General features: G+C 44.9%; 1 protein-coding gene across 1 annotated transcript in view; it reads left to right on the plus strand.

Annotated features, from left to right (window-relative positions):
- The window catches only part of TTC17 (tetratricopeptide repeat domain 17), a 62,473-nt gene that overhangs the window by 613 nt on the left and 41,544 nt on the right, over positions 1-20,316 (plus strand). The window contains exons 2-8 of the mRNA XM_018555495.1: positions 4,762-4,851; positions 8,288-8,457; positions 9,671-9,782; positions 13,265-13,396; positions 14,956-15,065; positions 16,717-16,882; positions 17,702-17,841. Coding sequence (XP_018410997.1) covers positions 4,762-4,851; positions 8,288-8,457; positions 9,671-9,782; positions 13,265-13,396; positions 14,956-15,065; positions 16,717-16,882; positions 17,702-17,841 — 920 coding nt within the window. The remainder of the gene's footprint in view (positions 1-4,761; positions 4,852-8,287; positions 8,458-9,670; positions 9,783-13,264; positions 13,397-14,955; positions 15,066-16,716; positions 16,883-17,701; positions 17,842-20,316) is intronic.

Below are 20,316 nucleotides of genomic sequence, written 5' to 3' on the forward strand. Positions count from 1 at the left end.
GCATGGGGGCACCTGTCTGTGCGGTGAAGGAGGTGGCATGGGAGCACCTGACTGTGGGGTGGAGGGGGCACCTGACTGTGGGGTGAAGGGGGGATAGAGAGAGAGAGAGAGGACACCGGTGTACTGACAGCAGGGAGGAGAGCATGGCAAGGGACACCTGACAACAAGGGAGAAATAGATAGAACTTATCTGTAGTAGATCTTTGTGTCTAGGAATTCTGAGGCGGCCATTGTGAGTTGGTGTTTTCGAGGTGCACACCTGCAGGCTGTCATCCTCATCCTTCAGGAGGAGCTCTTAGTACTCTTTACACTCTGCGGGTGGACATTGCTTCCCGTATAAACCTCCGTTGATTGTGTCGGTATGCTGGAGTCATTCAGGCCGCCCTGTCATTTGATTGGCGGCCACATTTTGAAGGTCCTGCAGTCCTCGGTGTTGTCTATACATTACATTAAAAATGGTTATTGTTTTTTATTATTGACGTTTCATGTATAATGCAGTCACTTCAAATCTGCAGTTACTTATGTACACGGACCTGTCTAGGTTCTAAACCGCCGGCCGTGGCCCCCCACAGGGGAAATTTCCTCCCATTTCCTGTCCTTGTGTCCTTAGTCACTGGGACAGGAAAAGACGGGAAAATCTAAAATGTTAAAACTGTCACCGGAAAAGGTGCGACTACAAGAAGCAGCAAGAGCGCCACACCACTGGTCATAGAGTCCAAAGTCCTATTTTATTATACAGTAGATAGAAGGGCAGTACGTTTTGGGGGGTCAGACCCCCACCACCACTTTATCAGGGCTTGTGTATTGTATGATCTCAAATGAATTGCAATCCGCTGTATGTACAGTATGTGGAATGGGATTCTGCCACCTGTTGTCTGGTTTATGAAAGCGGAGCTAGTTCGGGGCCCTCGGCATGGTGCTCAGGAAAGTGCCCCTCAACAAACGGCGCCTGCTCTGGAAATTGCCGGCATTAGCTGACGATGGCTCTCAGGTTTTTGTTAAACACGCAATGGATTCCAACCTCTGTTTTATTCTTTGTTTCTTCTTCCCTGGAGATGCCGCTGTCACCGCACTCGTGAATTCTGGTGTGAGTCATGACGGCCTAAAATAAATCTGCCAAACCTACAAAAATGTATAAACTAATTTTCCTGGTAAAATGAAGTGTGTGTGTATGTATATGTGTATATATGTGTATATATATATAAGGTGTGAACGAGGGCTCACTCTCTCCATCACATGGGGGGAGCGCAGGAGTTTTTCTTAGTTACAGAAGATAGCTTTAACCCCTTCGTGACTGAAGACGTACAGTGTACGTCGCCAGCATCGGGGCTGTTTAAACAGACTCCCGGCGAATAACATTGTTTTAGATTACAGTTCAATTCACAGAACCTTACATGGACACTGGGGGGGATTTATCAAAACTGGAGCAAACAGAATCTGCAGCAGTCGCCCAGGGCAACCAATCAGCTTCTCTCTTCAGTTTGCTCAGGTAAGATTTAGAAATGAGAGACAGAGAGAGAGAGAAGCTGATTGGCTGCAGTGCAAATCTGCTCCACATTCTGTCTGCTCCAGTTTTGATAAACTCCCCCCTCTGTATTTCTATCAAGATCAGAAGGTATTTTCTCTATTTTCAGAAAACATACATAGGCCGAAAAAATTAAAGCTAGTGCAGCCGCTGCCCTGTGCCACCAATCCTCCATCAGATGCAGAGTTACGCTGGCTGAACAATCTTAGGCATCCGACACTCGCAGCAACTAAGTATGCACCGATACTAGTATCCGTTCTGATACCGAGTATTTGGGCGAGTACTCATACTTGCCGAAATGCGCCCAATGCCTATTCCGATAGCGGAACTTCGGGGATCAGGAAGCCAGGTGGCAAGTTATTACACACTGCCCGGCTTCCTGATTGGCCACAAAGCCCGCTCCATGCTTCCTCATCAACTGGTGGCGAAGGAGCATGGAGACAGCTTCCCGGCTAATCAAGAAGTCGGCCGGTGAGTCCTTACAAGCTTCCCGGCTAATCGCGGTCATTAAACGCCGCCCGGGTTCCTTAATAGGCCTCCCAGTATCGGTATTCGATACCGAAAAACTGGTATCAGTGCGTCCCTAGCAGGAACATCTGATACCTGGCCCTCCCTCTATATTCTGCTCCATCCGCCTGCCCCTATATGACTACAGGACACGATACAGATGTAGCAGCTGATGGATGGAACTTCAGAGCTCGGCGGAGGGGACCGGGCAATGCTAAAGATATAATGGCAGCTCAGCTTAACGGCACAGGTAAGGGTTAACCCATTTCATCATAGGCAGCCCCTTTTTGAGAATTCTTCATCTAATGACCGATTGCCAGGACCACAGTAGTCAGCAGAGGGGCATTTGAGGCAAATAAGAGGCTGGTCTCTGTTTACAGTTTTGGGTCTAAAACAGAGATGGACAAATGAAAGTTGAATTCAGGTGCCAGTCTGCCCAAACGGGGAAGCAGAAGGGAATTTTTTTTGAACTAGAGAAAAACTCAAAAGTTAGGTGCCCGCTGTCATTTTTAAGGCGCGTAGGCTGCCTGGCTCCTGGTAAGTGTCCAGCCCTGAGGTCTTCCATAGACACACAGGGACTAATTATAGAGACATGAGCGGGTACTTGGTGGACATGACAGGTTCACTTTAATGTGTTTACTGGGTAGCACAAAGGACATTTTTATTTCACAATCTTTAGAAAATCCTGTCTGTCTGTTTGTGGCCATGTATATTGAAATCTTTTAGACAGCAACAAGATTTTTTTTGGGGGGGGGTAAATAACTTCTTGCTCAAGGGCTGAAGGTCACATTTCTTCATGGCCTGCTCGCAAATATTTGTTTTGAGCAAAAGTATGTCATTTGGTTTTTATACCACCTGCATGCTGTGGGGCCCCTGCGCTACCAGATCATAGCACTGCCTTTTAGTCTTTTGCCTACAGTCCCTTGGGTATTCGCCAGGGTGCTGGCCCCAGTATTAGCCCTACTATGTCCTCATGGTATCCCCAAATGTTGGATAATTAAAGGAGCATGATGAGGCGAGTGCTTTTCACTCACCTCATAGTTCTAGCCGACCTGTGACAATGAGACTGTCACAGGTTGCCTCAGTAGATCGGGAGGTGAGCGAACACATACCGGCGCTCGCTCACTTCTCGATCCTGTCACGGCTCTCTGAAGTGACAGGGGAGGGACTGGATTCTCCCCTCCCCTGTCCGATCCTCCAGCGCTGACTGGCGGAACGGATGGGGGAGGGGGGCGGGTACAGCTGGCTCTGCCTCTAGATAGGCAGATCCAGCTGTCAATCACGCAACTCGGCGGATCCAGACATAATTGTCGGGATCCGTTTCAGCTGCGGCGTCTCAGTATATAGGGAGCTGCAGCTCGCGGTATACTGACCTTTGGGTAACGGGAGGACGCTAGTTTGTGTCCTCCGTTACCTTTCGGAGAAATATGGTGAAAAGCCCTAACCCCATAGTTCTCTAAGGGCACAGTCTGCATGGGTTCTGTGTGATGACTTGTCTTTGACTGCCCAGGCTCTGCTGCAATTCAACTGAAATCTGAACCATCAGAAATTGTTGCTGGAAGAGACCCATCGCTTGGAGTATATGGGTCTAGTCCTGGGCACGGCTGTATTTGGGTCTAGTCCACGGCACAGCTCAGGCCAGAGTTTTCTTCCACAGCAAAACATCAGACTCCCCAGGTTGTCACTGGCTTGGCGGTTTAGGAATCTGGCTCTGGGCGAGTTCTTCCTTCCTGTCTTTTGGAAGGTCCTCCTGGCATGTTTTCAGATCTTTTCAGCGATGTTATTCCAAGCATAGACATTCAGCGGGCAGATTTCCTATTGAACACGTTCTCTAAGTTCTACCATGTGAATGTAAAATAGGATTTTTGTAGCCAAGGAAAAAATATTTTCTTGGAGTCCAATGAGGGACACTTCCGGTGTCCCTCAATGGACTTCAAGAAAAGCATTTTATGGTGAGTACAGAATACATATTGTGAAAATGGTGATTGGTGGTGTATCTCTGTCTTTGACCATTTTGAGCAGAGTGCTGGCTTTGTCCATGTTTTCCCCAGTCATCTTCCAGGACAGCCCATGAGATCAGACTCCGCCTGCCTGCAACAGGAAACACATCAACCACATTAAATAAAAAGACGACTCCTATCCCAGTTTTTTTGTGTTTCCGCCGGCTACACAGGGACATCGTAATGTTTGTTATTTTCAGGGCTCAAGTTTATTAGCCTTAGGGCTGAGCCTAACCCTGCTATGCGTTGGGACCTACTCCAGGATTGCCTGCTGCAGCGCATACAGGGATTCCCTATCGGACCCCCATTCGATTCTTGGCCAAGGTTCCCCTCCATCATTCGGGGGAAGGCAACCATCATCCTGCACGTGAGTGGCGCCAGACGGCGCCCCCTCTGGTGTACAGCAGTGGCAAGGTGTTTCACCTGAGCGGTATGCTGGAGGCCCTTTTGGAACAGGGGCAGCACGGTGAGGACGTACTGGGAGGCTGGAGGGAGTCCAGGGGTCCCAGGTACCTCGGCAGAGCATGTCCTGGCACTTACCGAGTGGTAGGGGGAGCGGTGGAAACCCTCGGCAGCGTGGGGGTTATGCCTCGCGCGCAGGGCTGCCGCGTCTCTAGGCCCCTTGCTAGAGTTGTGTGTGCTGAGGCCTGGGAATGTGGTGGGTGATGGGAAAACCTTGGTTTTGTTGTTGTCATATTATCACCCTAATATCTATAGTCTTGTGTTGCAGGTGGATTCCCCTATGAACTTGAAGCATCCTCACGATTTAGTGATTTTGATGAGGCAGGAGACCACCGTTGGCTACCTCAAGGAACTAGAGGTGACTTTACACTTGGTTACTGCGATCTCTTGTTTGTAGGGATGTTCAGATAGCAAGTACCGTCCTCGGTACAAGTGCAGATACTTTTCCAGCTCCAAGACTAGACTAGAGAAACATTCAAGAGTTAGGAGGCGGCTGTCATGTGTAAGCAGCACACGGAGCTCCTGGGATTTGTACGTCTCTGTTTTAATGTATGATTTTTTTAATAAATATATTTTAGGGATGCACCAATACCATTTTTTTCAAGTACCAATACTTGTCCAAGTACTCACAGATACAAGTACTGATACGTTTTTGTTTAGTGTCATGTGACAGTTTTTCTAAAACAATACAGACTAACGATTTCAGGACAGTGGTGGAGCGCCAGAGCCAGGTCCCAGCTGCAACCCTGGTAGTTCTCATGAAAATGCCAAGTATCAAACCTTCCTAAACTAGAGCCGGAGGTCCTGCATGGTTTGAATGCCCCATTTTCAATAGAAGAGATAAAGCAAACGATCACTAAATTACCGCTGAATAAATCCCCAGGGGTAGATGGTTTTTCCAGTGAGTACTACAAGTCCTATCAGGAGATACTGCTCCCTCACTTACAATCGATCTTCAACTCTGCTGCGTCCTCCTCCTTTTTCCCTCCAGAAATGTTACGATCTGTTATTGTTACGTTACCCAAGCCAGGTAAGGAGCCGGCTCATACTGAAAATTACAGGCCTATATCCCTCATTAACACGGATATCAAATTATATGCTAAACTTATTGCAGAGAGACTGCTGCCTATTACTCCTTCCTTAATTGGACCAGACCAGGTGGGTTTCGTTAGAGGGCGCCAGGCTCCTGACGGGACCCGGAGAATGCTTAACCTTATTAGATACATAGAGGTGCGGAAAATGCCTTCCCTGCTTCTAGCGGTGGATGCAGAGAAGGCATTCGACCGTATTCATTGGGGGTATATGTCTTCAGTTCTTGAACACTTTGGTATGGGGGGTAGCATACTCTCGGCAATACTAGCATTATACACCATGCCATCAGCCCAGGTTTGCTCATCCAATATGCTATCCACCCCATTCACCATAACAAATGGAACGAGACAAGGCTGCCCACTTTCGCCAATTATCTTTTCCCTTATTATGGAACCCTTAGCAATGTCTATTAGAAATAACTCTCTAATATCAGGGATCAGGATAGGATCACATCTCCACAAAATTGGCCTTTACGCGGATGATATCATCCTCACACTGTCAGAGCCGGCTTCTTCACTGGCCGAGGTGCAAGATACATTACAAATGTTTGGTGATTTATCATACTACAAAGTCAATACTGGGAAATCTCTGGTACTGCCGATTAATATAAAAAAAGACGTTTTGAGTACTATGCAAGAAATATATCCGTACACATGGGCTAAGTCACAGATTCCATATCTTGGTATAAAACTTACATCCCCATCCCATCATACTTTTAAGAGTAATTTCTTACCCCTTCTAGAGTGTGTGAAATCTGACTTGGCCCGTATGGCTAAATTCGAGTTGTCATGGATAGGCAGGATCTCGTCCTTCAAAATGTTCGTACTTCCCAAAATTTTATACTTTTTCCGAACCATTCCAATTGTACTTCCCTCATCCTTTTTCCAACAGATGCAGCGTATCATTGACGAATATGTGTGGCAAGGCAAGAAAGGCAGAGTGCAACGCACGACTCTGTGGCGACACAAACGTAGAGGGGGGATGGGACTCCCAAATCTAAGGCATTATTATTATGCTTCCCTGCTGGATCAACTTTGTGTCTGGTTCCACCCATCACCGAATAATCTATGGTCCAATATGGAACAACAATTTATTAATAGTAGGGATCTTCCAGCTTGGTTAATTGCACATTCCTTAAATAGATCACTCCTACCCAGTGCATACCCTTCTCTTTTGTCCTCCCTGAAAGCCTGGCAGTACCTAATTGATCAATCCTTTTCACATTCGCCTAAAACGAATATACCAGTCCCACTTACTTCATACGAGATCCTCATACCACACCTGAATCTCTCTTCATGGAAGGGAAAGGGACTTTGCCATTTGCCTTCCTTATACTCCCTCTCCCATCCTATGGACCAATATCGCCTTATGCAGATCTCCCATTTAAAGAAGACTAACAACAACAAATCCCTTTCCATCCATTCCGGAGCGTGGAATATATTTAATTCTAATAGGCTTCGTAAGGGGGGGACATCCAAATTCTATGCTATACTGCAAGATGATCTGAGTTTTAGTAAAACTTCACATATGCTCAAATGGGAAGCTGATCTAAAATTGACTGTATCAGCCCGACAATGGGAAGTAGCAATTAAAGACAATTCATCTCATTCATGGTGTATAGATCATTGGGATAATGCCCAGAAGATACTCACTAGATGGTATCTTACCCCATATAGACTATCAAAAATTTACCCAACATCCTCGCCTCTGTGCTGGCGTAATTGCGGCCAAATAGGCACCTTATCCCATATATTTTGGTCCTGTAATGGACTTACAGTCTTATGGAGCTCAGTATCTGACCTCTTGATTGAATATACAAAAATCGATTCCCTGCTGTCACCTGAGATGGCGCTATTAAGTATCAATATTGATAAGTATCCCATCAAGTACAGATCAGTGGTTATGCATATTTTATTCTCAGCCAGAATCCTCATAGCCCGAAATTGGAAATCCTCTACTATTCCGACCATTTCGGATATTGTCCATAGAGTGTCCTCAAATTGTCGTTATGAAAGATTAATAGCATATAGATTGAATTCAGGGAAATTGTTCCACAAAAGATGGGACACCTGGATCCAATTTTCCAAATTAGATAATTAAAGTAAAATTATAGTTTGACATTACTATGTTTTATAATGTGCCTTGATATAACTGAATGAGCATCCATGGCTCCTCTCTACTGTCCTTTCTACCTTTTTATCCCCTGTCCTCCCTTACCTGTCTTGCGTTCTCTTCTCTTCCCATGCTTATCCAACCTTCCATCCTTGCCCTACCCATAGTACTTCCCCTTAGTATTCCTTTCTGCAACAACATGCATTCTAATTTTGTAAGTGTTAAACAATATATCAGCTCCCGATTTACAGTACTCAAGTTGAAGGCTTGGTTATAGTTTGGTTCCAGTGAGCCCAATTGTTTCCTACATATGTAAAATTGAATCGGAGTTATTTTAAAATTCATTAGACAATGCTGTATATGTCTCATAGTTACTACTTTTGTAATTGAGTATACATAATCGAAAGTAATCATCAATGTATGTGTTGCAGATGTTAAAAACCTTTAATAAAAATCTATTATGCAAAAAAAAGAAAAAAAAAAAAAAGAAAATGCCAAGTATCGGCACTGGTATCTGAACATCCCTACTTGTTTGTATGTCTTTGGATGGCCGATCTTGTTACTCACCGGTCATTGTTTTCCTTTCCTAGAAACACTTAGTTGCACAGAAGATTCATATAGAGGAGAATGAGGATCGGGACACAGGGTTGGAGCAGAGACACTACAAGGATGATCCCGACTGTGTTCTCGCCAAAGTGCCTCTGGGGGACATGGACTTATATGATGGGACTTATATGCCACTGGAGGACAAAAATATCAAGTAATGTTTTTTTATGTATCTGTCCGTCGTTGCCGAGAGCCTCCACATTTATGTTGTGGTCTATGTATCGAATGGTTTACATAAGCTAGAAATGTAACACCCTGAGCATTTTCTCTGCCGTCCCCACCAATAGATCATGTTAAATCACAGCTCGGACTCCATAGACCAGTATGGTAGAAGCTTCTGTTGCATGATCAGAATAGAGTATTTTTGGGAAGGGGAGTGAATATTATAATTATTATTACATAGTATTTATATAGCGCCAACAGTTTGCGCAGCGCTTTACAATATAAGGAAGACATTACAGTTACAATACAATTTAAGACAAGATGGTAAGGAGGGCCCTGCCCCTGAGGGCTTACAATCTAAAAGAGGAGGGGGAAATGATACATGAGGTAGCTGTGGGAATGAATTATGTGAGAATGTGAAGGTTCAGTGGTCAGGTTGAGGTGGGATAGGCTTCCCTGAAGAGATGAGTCTTTAGGGAACGCCTAAAGGCAGTCAAGGTGGGAGATAGACGGACGGAATATGGGTCAATGTTACTTGTATAAGCATGTGGGAAAAAAATTGCAGACTTAGTCCAAGTGGTGAAAAATGTAGTGTATGCATTCCAGCCAACTGGACCTCAGTTTACTGTACGTGGGCTGGCAGTAAGGTGATTGGTTGCTGTTTGCTGCTTTTTTGTTTTTGTTACTTTGTCATATGTTATGGATTAAAACTTATATGCTATACTATTCTTCTGTTGGTTGCAGCCTTAAAAGAGAACTATGGGGTAACCTTTTTACCCCATAGTTCTCTTTAGGGTCATGGGAGGACATAAACTAACGTCCTCCCGTGTCCGAAAGCTCAGTATATAGCCAGCTATAGCTCGCTATATACTAAGCGCCACAGCCGGGTTGGATCCCGACAATACTGTCTGGATCCACCCAGCTGGCTGATTGACAGCTGGCTCTGCCTATCTAGAGGCAGAGCCAGCTGTGCCCACTCCTTCCCCCGTCTGTTCCTCCAGTCAGCACTGGAGGGGAGGGGGGAGCGGTGACTGACAGTCTCCACTCTGCAGGGAGATGATCGAGAAGTGGGTGAGCGACGGCTCTAACTAGGAGGATGAGTGTAAATCACTCACCTCATAGTTCTCCTTTAATGATTTGCTGAATAGCTGACCTGAGAATTCTGAAACCTGCGATAATAATCACTTTGTGTTTTGGATTTGCAGCCCAGAAGATTATGTGGATGTACATAGTTTTTTGCCTCCTGATCTGAAGCAGCCAGATTGCACCAGTATCACAGAGCTTCCATTCAGCATCCACGCCTTTCAGCACCTGAGGGTATGTACATTTGTTGTAGATAACTTAGAGACGTCGCTTTGCCCATTCAGGACAACGTGACAGTGTCTATGAAAAGCACACCCCGTACCACTGAAACATTTCCAGCTTTGCTCCTCCTTCCATAGCAGCCAGCACCACAATACCTTTCGTTGGCTGGTATCAGAGCCTAGCAGAAGCAGTGACATCACCTCAGTCATGTGGCAGTGCCCAGACCTAGCGCTTGGCTGGACTTAAACACTCAAACACTGTCAAATGGGTGGCACATGCTCCCACATACTGGAAGCACCAGGGGGGGAAATTATCAAAACTGGACAAAATCTGGAGCAGATTTTCACTGCAACCAATCAGCTTCTCTGTCTCATTTTCAAATATCACCTGAGCAAACTGAAGAGAGATGCGGATTGGGCAACTGCTCCAGATTCTGTCTGCTCCAGTGTTGGTAAATCTCCCCCCCCCATGTGTTTTGCAGTAGCTGAGGCTGACGAAGCTGTGGAGAGTTAGTAGTATTAAACGCTCAAGCATTTTTTCAATAATGCATCCAGATAAAACAAATAATACGATACATCGCCCAATAAAGATTTTCTTTAAATGTTTGCCCAAGCAATTACAATCAACTTGTTTCCGAACCTCTCCAAATCTCTCAGTTCCTCTTCCCTGAATTTCCCATCCAATATGAGATCACAAGGGACAGCACAGATTCAGCAGCTGTCCATCTACAGCCTAGCACACACAAGGGTAGCTCCACTGAACCCTGCAAGGGAAGGGAGCCCCCCTATAACAGGATATCAGGGCCAGTGCTCAGGGGACCAGCTGATTCTGCAGGAAACTAAAACTTTTAAACAACAAGCAGCGTCCATTGTAAGTGATTTAATCAGCATTTGTAATAGCTTTAATATCACTTTAGGCCTCAGTGGGTTGGAAGGGGCCTTTTCACTGACACTGTCAATGTGCCCTGAATGGATAGTCTTTGCTACTAAAATAAAAAAATGTTTTATTATATGTTATAGTGTTATTTAGAGGCATGTGATATATATTTTACTTTTAATGGGAGGCTCATTTTTATATTTACTTTATGCTGAGTTTTCTTTACTGTACCAGAGTGGCAGGTCTGATTTAATCAGTGAGTAAAAAGAAGGTGTTTCTTATTTGTGTACAACAACCCTTTCGTGAGCCTGTTCCAAGAAGACACAGTAAAGAAGAAAAAACATTGGCTGCACATTGGGCATCACAGTGGCGTAGTGGTTAGCGCTTCTGCCTTGCAGGACTGGGGTCCGCAGTTGGAATTTCGGCCAGGTCACTATCTGCAAGGAGTTTGCATGTTCTCCCTGTGCGTGCGTGCTTAACCTCTGGGTACTCTGTTTTGCCTCCCGTACTCCAAAAACATGTTGGAATGTTAATTGGCTCCTGTCTAAATTGGCCCTATGATATGTATGCATGTGACATAGGGACCTTAGATTGTAAGCTCCTTGAGGTCAGGGACTGATGTGAGTGTGCACTGTGTAAAGCGCTGCATAAAGTTGTCGGCGCTATATAAATACACGTGATAAATAATACACAGTGGCATGAGTATTCATCCAGCAAAGCAGACAAAAGAAATTCCCCATTAAACACTATATTAATCAGCAAAGAAGACCGGTTTATACTAAGGCCAGTTTGGGAGGGAAACGGAGCACCCGGAGGACACCCACGCAGGCACAGGGAGAACATGCAAACTCCTTGCAGATACTTGTACGAATATGTGGAAGCTGCTTGGTCACATCAAGGCACCTGTATAAACAATAGTTGTGCAAACGTACTTGGGAGGATTCCTTAAAGTCTAACTCTGGGCTGTTATAAAATAATTATATATGCTCCCCAGCCAATAAATGACCTGATGCTAGCTTTTTATAGGGGATTAAATAAAATATCACTTGCCTAAAACAAGGGTCCTGTAGTCTTCCTCCCCACCAGTTCTGGTTGTGACGACTGATTCCCCACAACCACTCTTCTGACCAGTCTCCAACTGGTCTTGTTGCTGCCCCTCTCACCTACGGCTTTGCGTACAGTTCAGGACCAGGGGCCTTGTCGCATCCTGTCGATGTGGCTGCTGGTCCTGCATTGTATGCGATAGCAGGAGTTTCCAACTGCATTCCAGCACTGGAGAGAAGAGTAATGGACTATTGGCTGTCGTGGATCATGGAGTATGATCCCAAATGTTAGAGGTACCCAAATGGTACCTCTAACATTTAATAAAAATTGGCATTAAAATACTTTTTTTTTTTAAATGTTGTTTATCTGCAGTCACATGACCACTTCCCATTGGTGGTGGTCCTCTGTGTAGTTTGCAGCAGGCGGAGCTTTCCCTCATATAGAATACCAGGGCATACACACTAGCGTTGACAAATACATGAAGCTCCACCGCTTCTGGGTGCCGACAAGGCTTGGGGAACAGCCATTTGAATAGCGGGTCAATTACCCACCTCCCAGTTTCCTGATTGGTTAGGAAGGCAGGCTGCCTAGGAACAAGTGAAGCCGGCTTCCTTACCATCAGGAAGCCATGCGGCGTGTCATGACTCTCATCCCGGCTTCCTGATTGGTCAAGAAGCCACACTGGCCAGCAACAAGTGAAACCCGCCTCCTAGCCAATCAGAAAGCTCGGTGGCGAGTCATGAGGTGCCGTCCAGCTTCCTGATTGGTCACGAAGCCAGGCTGCCTAACAATTATAGCCGGCTTCCTAGCCAAATGAGAAGCTGGAGGGCACCTCATGACTCGCCGTCCGGCTTACTGATTGGTCATTCTTTCGCTAGAACTCCGGCTTCACAGGCAATCACGAAGATGGGCGACGGATCATGATCCGCCGCCCAACTTCATGATAATCGGGGTACACGGCACCAGTATCGGTCAGTATCTATAAAAAATATCGGTACTCGTACTCTATACCAGAAAACCGGTATCGGTGCATCCGTAATTAAAATCCAATGTAGGAAAGCTGTGTAAAAACGAATGGCAACGTTTATTAATGTATGCTTTTGAGCGTGTGTGTCAGTGGCTCATGTCTGGAGTCAAACTATGTGCTGCATTGTAAATATCTGGATTAGGTTGGGTCTATTGGTGTACACACAGTCTGTGCATCTAGTGATCTTGCCAGTGCTGGCTGAGCCTGGGTGTACCCCTGCCAGAGCAGAGAATATATAGATGAAAAGTGGATAGGGCGTCCTCCCTGTTCATATAAATTTGCAGTCGTTTCCATAGCTTGGTGCCTTGCGAACAGCCGATCCCTCACATTATGACTACAGCATTTTAGAATGGAAGTTAATGTTGGTAGGGGTGCGCTTTTGTCATTAATGTGAAAGTATATACAGCAGACTCCTTCCTCCTTCTGTGCTTTCCTCCGTAGAAGACAAGTGCAAGCATTTTATTCTTCTGCTAAAAATAGAAAAAAAAAGAGTTTCATTCCACTTTAAGTATTTTCATTATGCGGCTGTCTAATTTTTTTTTTCCAGGGCATTCAAGAAAGGAAGAACCTTTCAGCGCCTTTACTACCTAAAGAGGATCCTATATTTAGTTCCATCTCCCAGAAGCTGGGAAAAAATGTGGACGATATTGGTCATAGAATATATGATGCCCTTGTGAAGGTAAAAGGACACATGTTGCTGGCTACATTATCCAGAGAAAAAAAGAATAGTAGACCTGACATTGACTGACTGTTACTGAACGGGGTGCAGCACTACCATGTAGGCCCTGAGTGTTTGCCCAAGTAGGCCGCCTTTGGCACGCATGGGCTCCAAGTAACTCATTTGTGAATTGCTGTCTTGGAAACGCATGTGAATATTCATACTTTGAAATCAATTTACACTAAGCAATAAGAGGTAGCGTGTGTGTTTTAATATTTTTGACTCTGACCCTGGGAATGCTCAAACCTCCTGCTGTGATGACAGAGTAAGGTAAACTAGCAAAGTCATAAACCTTTACATTCTTTTCTATACTGAGCACGAGTCCTGGGTTGTCAGGCAGCTGTAGATTTCAGGCCTTTGTCAGGAATTGTGACTGGAGGCTTCCATTGAGGGACGCAGGAAGTCTTTAATCTATATGGGTTATACAGCCACCTACAGGAGAATTGGACCCTGGCAAATTAAAAGAAAAAACTGTAGGCAAACCCAATGTAACCCCTCCTCTACTACCTGCATGTCTAGGAGAATAGGCTTCTTATCTTCAGCTCTGCTGTGATAAAGACTAACCTACTTTTCTGCTAGCAATATTTTCCCTTTAATGAACTCTACATTGCTGCGGGAGTTTATCTCCGATTGCGGCTTCCTGACGTGGTCATCCTCTGCCTGGCTTTTGGAGTACCATATATTATGGACCTCGCTGGACTGGATGTTGCAGTGATAGCCTGGAAGTGACTTGTTGGCACTTAGTTCCTAGTGGGACGCTTTGCTTTCCTGCTCTACAGAGTTGAGGAAGAATCTCCCCATTGCTACTCCTACTAATAAAGAGCCATGTGGAACTTTACTTTTCAATCCATTCTGGCTGCCCCCCTACAGTGATATTAATCACCTCTGGACATCCGACCCTGCTACCAATTCTCTGATTTTTCACTTGTGGCATGTTCGTACGATAAAAGCCGTACGGGCCGGTGTGCGCAAGCGCACACTGCCCGTTCGACATTGCGGTCATCGGAAGCCCGCCCCTCAGGGGGCGTGGCTTGCGATCATCGCAAGTACGATCTGCCTATGCAACATAGGCAGATCGTACGTTTTTTTAAGTACCTTACAACCATCGCAAGACAAAAGTCTTGCGATGGTTGTAAGGTGTGTGCCCAGCCTTACAGCCAGAAGTGTTCCAGGACCAGTGTTGAAGGCAGTAGACCCCATATGATGACCTCCTGATCTTTAGGTTTGTCTCTAGGCTCCTCTAGCAGAAGCAGTGGATGCTCTTGTGGCTTTGAGAGATCAGTACACCCTGATCTCTGCCTTCCCGTCCCTGAACCTTCCTCCTCATGTGCTTTGCAGAATGGAGGGCATTTCAGAGATGTCGTTTGCTCCTAACTGGCCCAAGTGGTATTCTAACTTGATGGTTAAAGACTTCTTGTGTCCCTCTGGACTCTGAGAAAATGATATTATGTGGAGTACAAAAATCCTATTTTTCATATTACTGTTTCTCTCTAACCGATCAGAGTTGTTTTGTTTTGCAGAATACCACTTCCTGGGTCCTATATAACATGGCCTCATTCTATTGGAGAATAAAGAATGAGCCTTCTCATGTGGTGGAATGTGCCATGCGAGCTTTGCACTTTTCTTCCAGGTGAGGTGTTCGTCACCACTTCTTCTTCCTGTGATCATTTGAAACTCTCCTTGCTGCCAAGTCTTTCAGTGTGTCTAGGAAAAGTGGCTTTTTAGAGGGTGGCCATAGATGGCTGGACATTTAAAAATGTTGGCATAGATTTCAAGTGATTACTCGTCAAACTTCTTAAACAAGGTTAAACCCAAGCCATTTTGGAGGTCAGAGGTGTCTGTCGGACACAAGGTTTTCAACTTCTAGGAAAATCTCCCTGTGAGGTTTCCCAAACCTATCATCTTTTATGCTGCACAGAAAGTGATGCACAATACCCAGCTTGTTAGTAGGCAGCTTGGCTTCATAACCAATCAGGAAGCCGGGCAGCACATCATGACTTGCGTCCTGGGTTCCTGATTGGTCAGGAAGCCATGCTGCCTAGTGAAGCTGACTTCCTAGCCAATCAGGAAGCCAGGAGGTGGGTCATGATGTGCCGCCTGACTTCCTGATTGGCTAGGAAGCCAGGCAGCCTTGGCAAGTGAAGCCGATGTTCTTTCGCTAGGACGCCGGCTTCACAGGCAATCAGGCCAAGCCAAGCGACAGGTCATGATCCACTGCCCGACTTCCTGATAATCGGGGGACACACGGCACTGGTACTTGGTATCAGTGAGTACCGGAAAAAATTAAATATCGGTACTCGATAAACCGATTGTGTTTATCTGTGTACCTTTTAAATGCTGGGGTACGTTCCTAACACTCATTAAAACTGAAGAAGTGGCTTGGATAAGCTATGAAACGTCTTCAACATTACAAAACAAATACAACACTAACCAGTACAATTAGACAAACACATTTTGATCATGTTATTTACAATAAACGTTCAGAGATTTCTTAAGGGGGAAGAATACAGTTTTTCTTTAAAGGAGAACTATGAGGTGGGTGCTTTTCACTCGCCTCATAGTTCTAGCTGACCTGTGACAATGAGACTGTCACAGGTCGGCTCAGTATATCGGGAGGTGAGCGAACATATACCGGCGTTCGCTCACCTCTCGATCCTTTCACGGCTCTGTGCCGTGACAGGGGAGCGGCTGGATTCCCCCCTCCCCGCTCCGATCCGCCAGCGCTGACTGGCGGATCAGGCGGTTACAGCTGGCTCTGCCTCTAGAGAGGCAGAGCCAGCTGTCACTCACGCAGCTGGGTGGATATCGATGTTGGGATCCGCTCCGGCTGCGGCGTCTCAGTATACCGCGAGCTGTAGCTCGCGGTATACTGAGCTTAGGGTAACGGGAGGACGCTAGTTTGTGTCCTCCCGTTACCCTAAGGAGAACCATGGGGAAAAGCCTTAACCCCATAGTTCTCCTTTTAAGACTGAAATCTTGGCAAATCTCTACATACACACACGTAATACATATATGTTAGCTGTTTTACCCACCAGAGGATCTGCCATTTCAATTCTGAGATTTGCACAGCTCTGGCCACACATCAGCCTTGCCTGGCAATAGAGGAGATTTTATTGTATTGATTGCAGAGATAAAGATTGTGTCCTTTATATCTCGCTAGAGTTTAGCCTTAGGCAAATTGCTCAGATTTTTATAGAGATTTCTTGTTCTCTTGTAAATGTTCTCTTCACTGTCTGTGTCTGTCTTGTGCATTCTGTTAAAGTGTCCTTTTCATTCTGCAGACCTAACAAGGACATTGCACTACTGAACATGGCGAATGTTTTGCACCGCGCACACTATTCGGCTGATGCTGCTATCCTTGTACATGCTGCACTTGATGTATCTCCTGGGCTTGAGGTGTCCACGGACTCTCTAGTTAGCCACTACACCCTTGGGAACATATATGCAGTAAGTGTTGAGGGGACAAATCTGTGTTTGATGTATTAGTTATTCCATGTCGCTGCTTGGAGGTGTAAAGACACCAAATGAATACAAAAATATTTTGACTTTTTATTTATCCCAATCTGTCTAATTCTCAGCTAACCATCTAGCTATCATGAATCTATCATGAATGCTGCTGCTAGATTCATCCACCTGACCAACCGCTCAGTGTCTGCAACTCACCCCTGTCAATCCCTGCACTGGCTTCCACTCGCCCAAAGGATAACGTTCAAAATATTACCAATCACTTATAAAGCCATCCACAACTCTGCCCCCGTCTATATCTCAAACCTCGTCTCAAAATATCGCCCTAGCCATCCCCTCCGCTCCTCCCAAGACCTCCTGCTTTCCGGCTCCCTTGTCAACTCCTCACATGCTCGCCTCCAGGACTTCTCTAGAGTCTCTCCCATCCTCTGGAACTTCCGACCCCAACCTGCCCGACTATCTCCCACCTTGTCTGCCTTTAGGCAATCCCCAAAGACTCATCTCTTCAGGGAAGCCTATCCCACCTCAACCTAACCACCGAACCATCACGTTCTCAAACAATTCATCCCCACACAGCTTCCTCCTCATGTATCACTTCTGCCTCCCTTTTAGATTGTAAGCCCTCAGGGGCAGGGCCCTCCTTACCATCTTGTCTTGAATTGTGTTGTGATTGTAATGACTTCCTTTTATTGTAAAGCACTAAGCAAACTGTTGGCGCTATATAAATCCTGTATAATAACAGTAACCAACTATACTTTAATCAAATGAGCAAATGCTTTCTTTCCGTTTGCGTCATTGTAGATGTTGGGGGAATATAATCACTCAGTCTTGTGCTATGACCGCGTACTGGAGTCACGGCCTTTCTTCTACGAAGCCGATAAAAGGAGGAAGGCTGTTTTGTGCCAACAAAAACTGGAGCAGAAGTTGGAGGCCCAACATAGGTGAGTGTCCTCTGCTTCCCGCTGAGGTTCATCTCAATTCAAGCCAAGTATAAATTTAAATACTTTTTCCATTTGTATTATCATAATTGCCCCATAATATTTTCCTGAATTTTGGTTGCAATATATCAAGATCAATACAAGTGGTGAGCTAGAGACATAAGTAGTTGTCCATAGTGTTGAAGGGACACTAAACTCAGGAATTAAATTTAAGAAATGCATTTAAGTTCCCGAACTATAAACAACAATGAGGGGAATTTATCAAAACTGAAACAATCAGAATCTGGAGCAGTTGCCCATGGCAACAAATCAGCATCTCTCTTCAGTTTGCCCAGGTAAGATTTAAAAATGAGACAGAGAAGCTGATTGGCTGCAGTACAAATCTACTCCAGATTTTGTCTGCTCCAGTTTGGATTACATTCCCCCCAATGAATCTTATTTGTGTATCACTCGGCTGTAGTTCCTCCAATCATCTCTGAATTGGTGCTGACACTGTCCTTCCTTCTGAAGGGGGGCTACTTTTGTTCCTCATGGTCCCTGTGTGTATGGAAAAATAGCCACAGCCCCAAGCTTGCTCCCGTGATGGACTACAATGTCACATTTAGTTGTATTGAGATTGTAGTCCATCATGGGAGCGAGCTTTGAGCGGTGGCTACTTTACAATCTAAAAGGGAGGACAACGTGAGATAAAAGACAGAAAAGTATTACTTTCCATCAGCTCATCCCTCACAGTTAAATTGTTAGAGATGGGATAGGCTTCCTTGAGGGGATCAGTTTTCAGTGATCGCCTAAAGGCGGGCAAAGCAGGAGATAGCCAGATAGGTTGTGGTAGGGAGCTCCAGAGGATGGGAAAGGCTTTGAAGTAATCCTAGAGGCAAGCATGGGTGGAGATGATCAGGGAGCTATAGAGCAGGAGGTCTTGGGAAGAGCGGACAGGACAGTTTGGGTGATATTTTGAGAAGATGTTGGTGATGTAGATCGAGGAAATGTTGTGAATGGCTTTGTATGATGAGAGGAAGTCAATGGAGGGATTAGTAGAGAGGGGTGGCAGACATTGGGAGTTTGGTAAGGTAGATGAGTCTGGTAGCAGCATCCATGATAGCTTGAAGGGGGGATCGCCTGTGTAGAGGTAGGCAAATGATGAGGGAGTTTCAGTTGTCAAGGGCAGAGGTAACTAAACCCAAAAAAATTCAGTATGTTGCAGCTTACAAGTCATTTAATGTGGCTGCATAGCTTTTCTTTTTTCAGGCTAAGAACTTATTTAGCAACTATAGAAAATACAAGTGTCCTTGTCGCTTCCTGTGATGGGAACTGAATTCACAAATTGTTGTTTTCCTTCTGTAAACTAATCCTTTGTGTAAAGTGGAGATGGAGCAGAAATCTAGTCTGGATGATAACCATAACTTCCCCCCCTATAAATACATTTTAAAAAGCCTGAAAAAAAGAATACAGTCACCTCATCTAAAGACAGGCGAGCTGAAATATATGAAAGTCTTTCTAAATCTATAAACAAAAACGTAAAGGTTTTGTGATGGACATAATGACAGCAACCTCAGAATATGCACAGTTCCTAGAGGCTTGTTAGGATGGGCCCATTAAACTGTTCAAGTATAAAGCTTTGGGCATTGGTAAATGGCGTTCATGTTGGAATACCGGGACTATGAACAGAGAAGGAGAGGGTCTCATTTAGGGAACTAGAGAAGAGATGGGAAATTAGGAGCCTGGAGGGAAGGGGAGAAGGGGCTGGCCAAGAAGAGAAGAAAGATGGTAGGGAGTTATTGAATAGACGAGAAGTGGGTGGGGGTCCTTTATTTGTCATATGTGGGAGAAGGTCAGGTGGTAGGGAAAAAATTGTCCCCATTTGCCCTTTGGTATTTCTGTCTACTGAATACATTAGTATACAGGTGAAACTCGAATAATTAGAATATCGTGCAAAGTTCATTTATTTCGCTAATGCAACTTAAAAGTTGAAACTAATATATAAGATAGACTCATTACATGCAAAGCAAGATAATTCAAGCCGTGATTTGTCATAATTGTGATGATTTTGGCTTACAGCTCATGAAAACCCCAAGAACCCCAAATCCACAACCTCAAAAAAAGTAGATTATTACATGCAATCAATAAAACAAGGATTGTACATAGAACAATATCGGACCTCTGAAAAGTACAAGCATGCATATGTACTCAGTACTTGGTTTGGGCCCCTTTTGCAGCACTTACTGCAATTACTTTTGCACGATATTCTAATTATTCGAGTTTCACCTGTATAAAAAAAAAAGAGAGACTTCAGACTTTTAAGGTACTCCAAGGATCACACATCGTATGCGTTGTGTGATCCTTGGAGTGCCTTAAAAGTCCGACCTCCTTTTTTTTCTTGATATAAATTATAAGGATGTGGTACTCTCCCTTTTACACACACCTCATTGTATGACAACTAACTATGAATACATTTAGTAATTGTTATTTATTCTGTGG

The sequence above is a fragment of the Nanorana parkeri genome, unplaced genomic scaffold, assembly GCF_000935625.1.
Source record: "Nanorana parkeri isolate BGI_ZX_2015 unplaced genomic scaffold, ASM93562v1 scaffold10, whole genome shotgun sequence".
NCBI lineage: Eukaryota > Metazoa > Chordata > Amphibia > Anura > Dicroglossidae > Nanorana > Nanorana parkeri.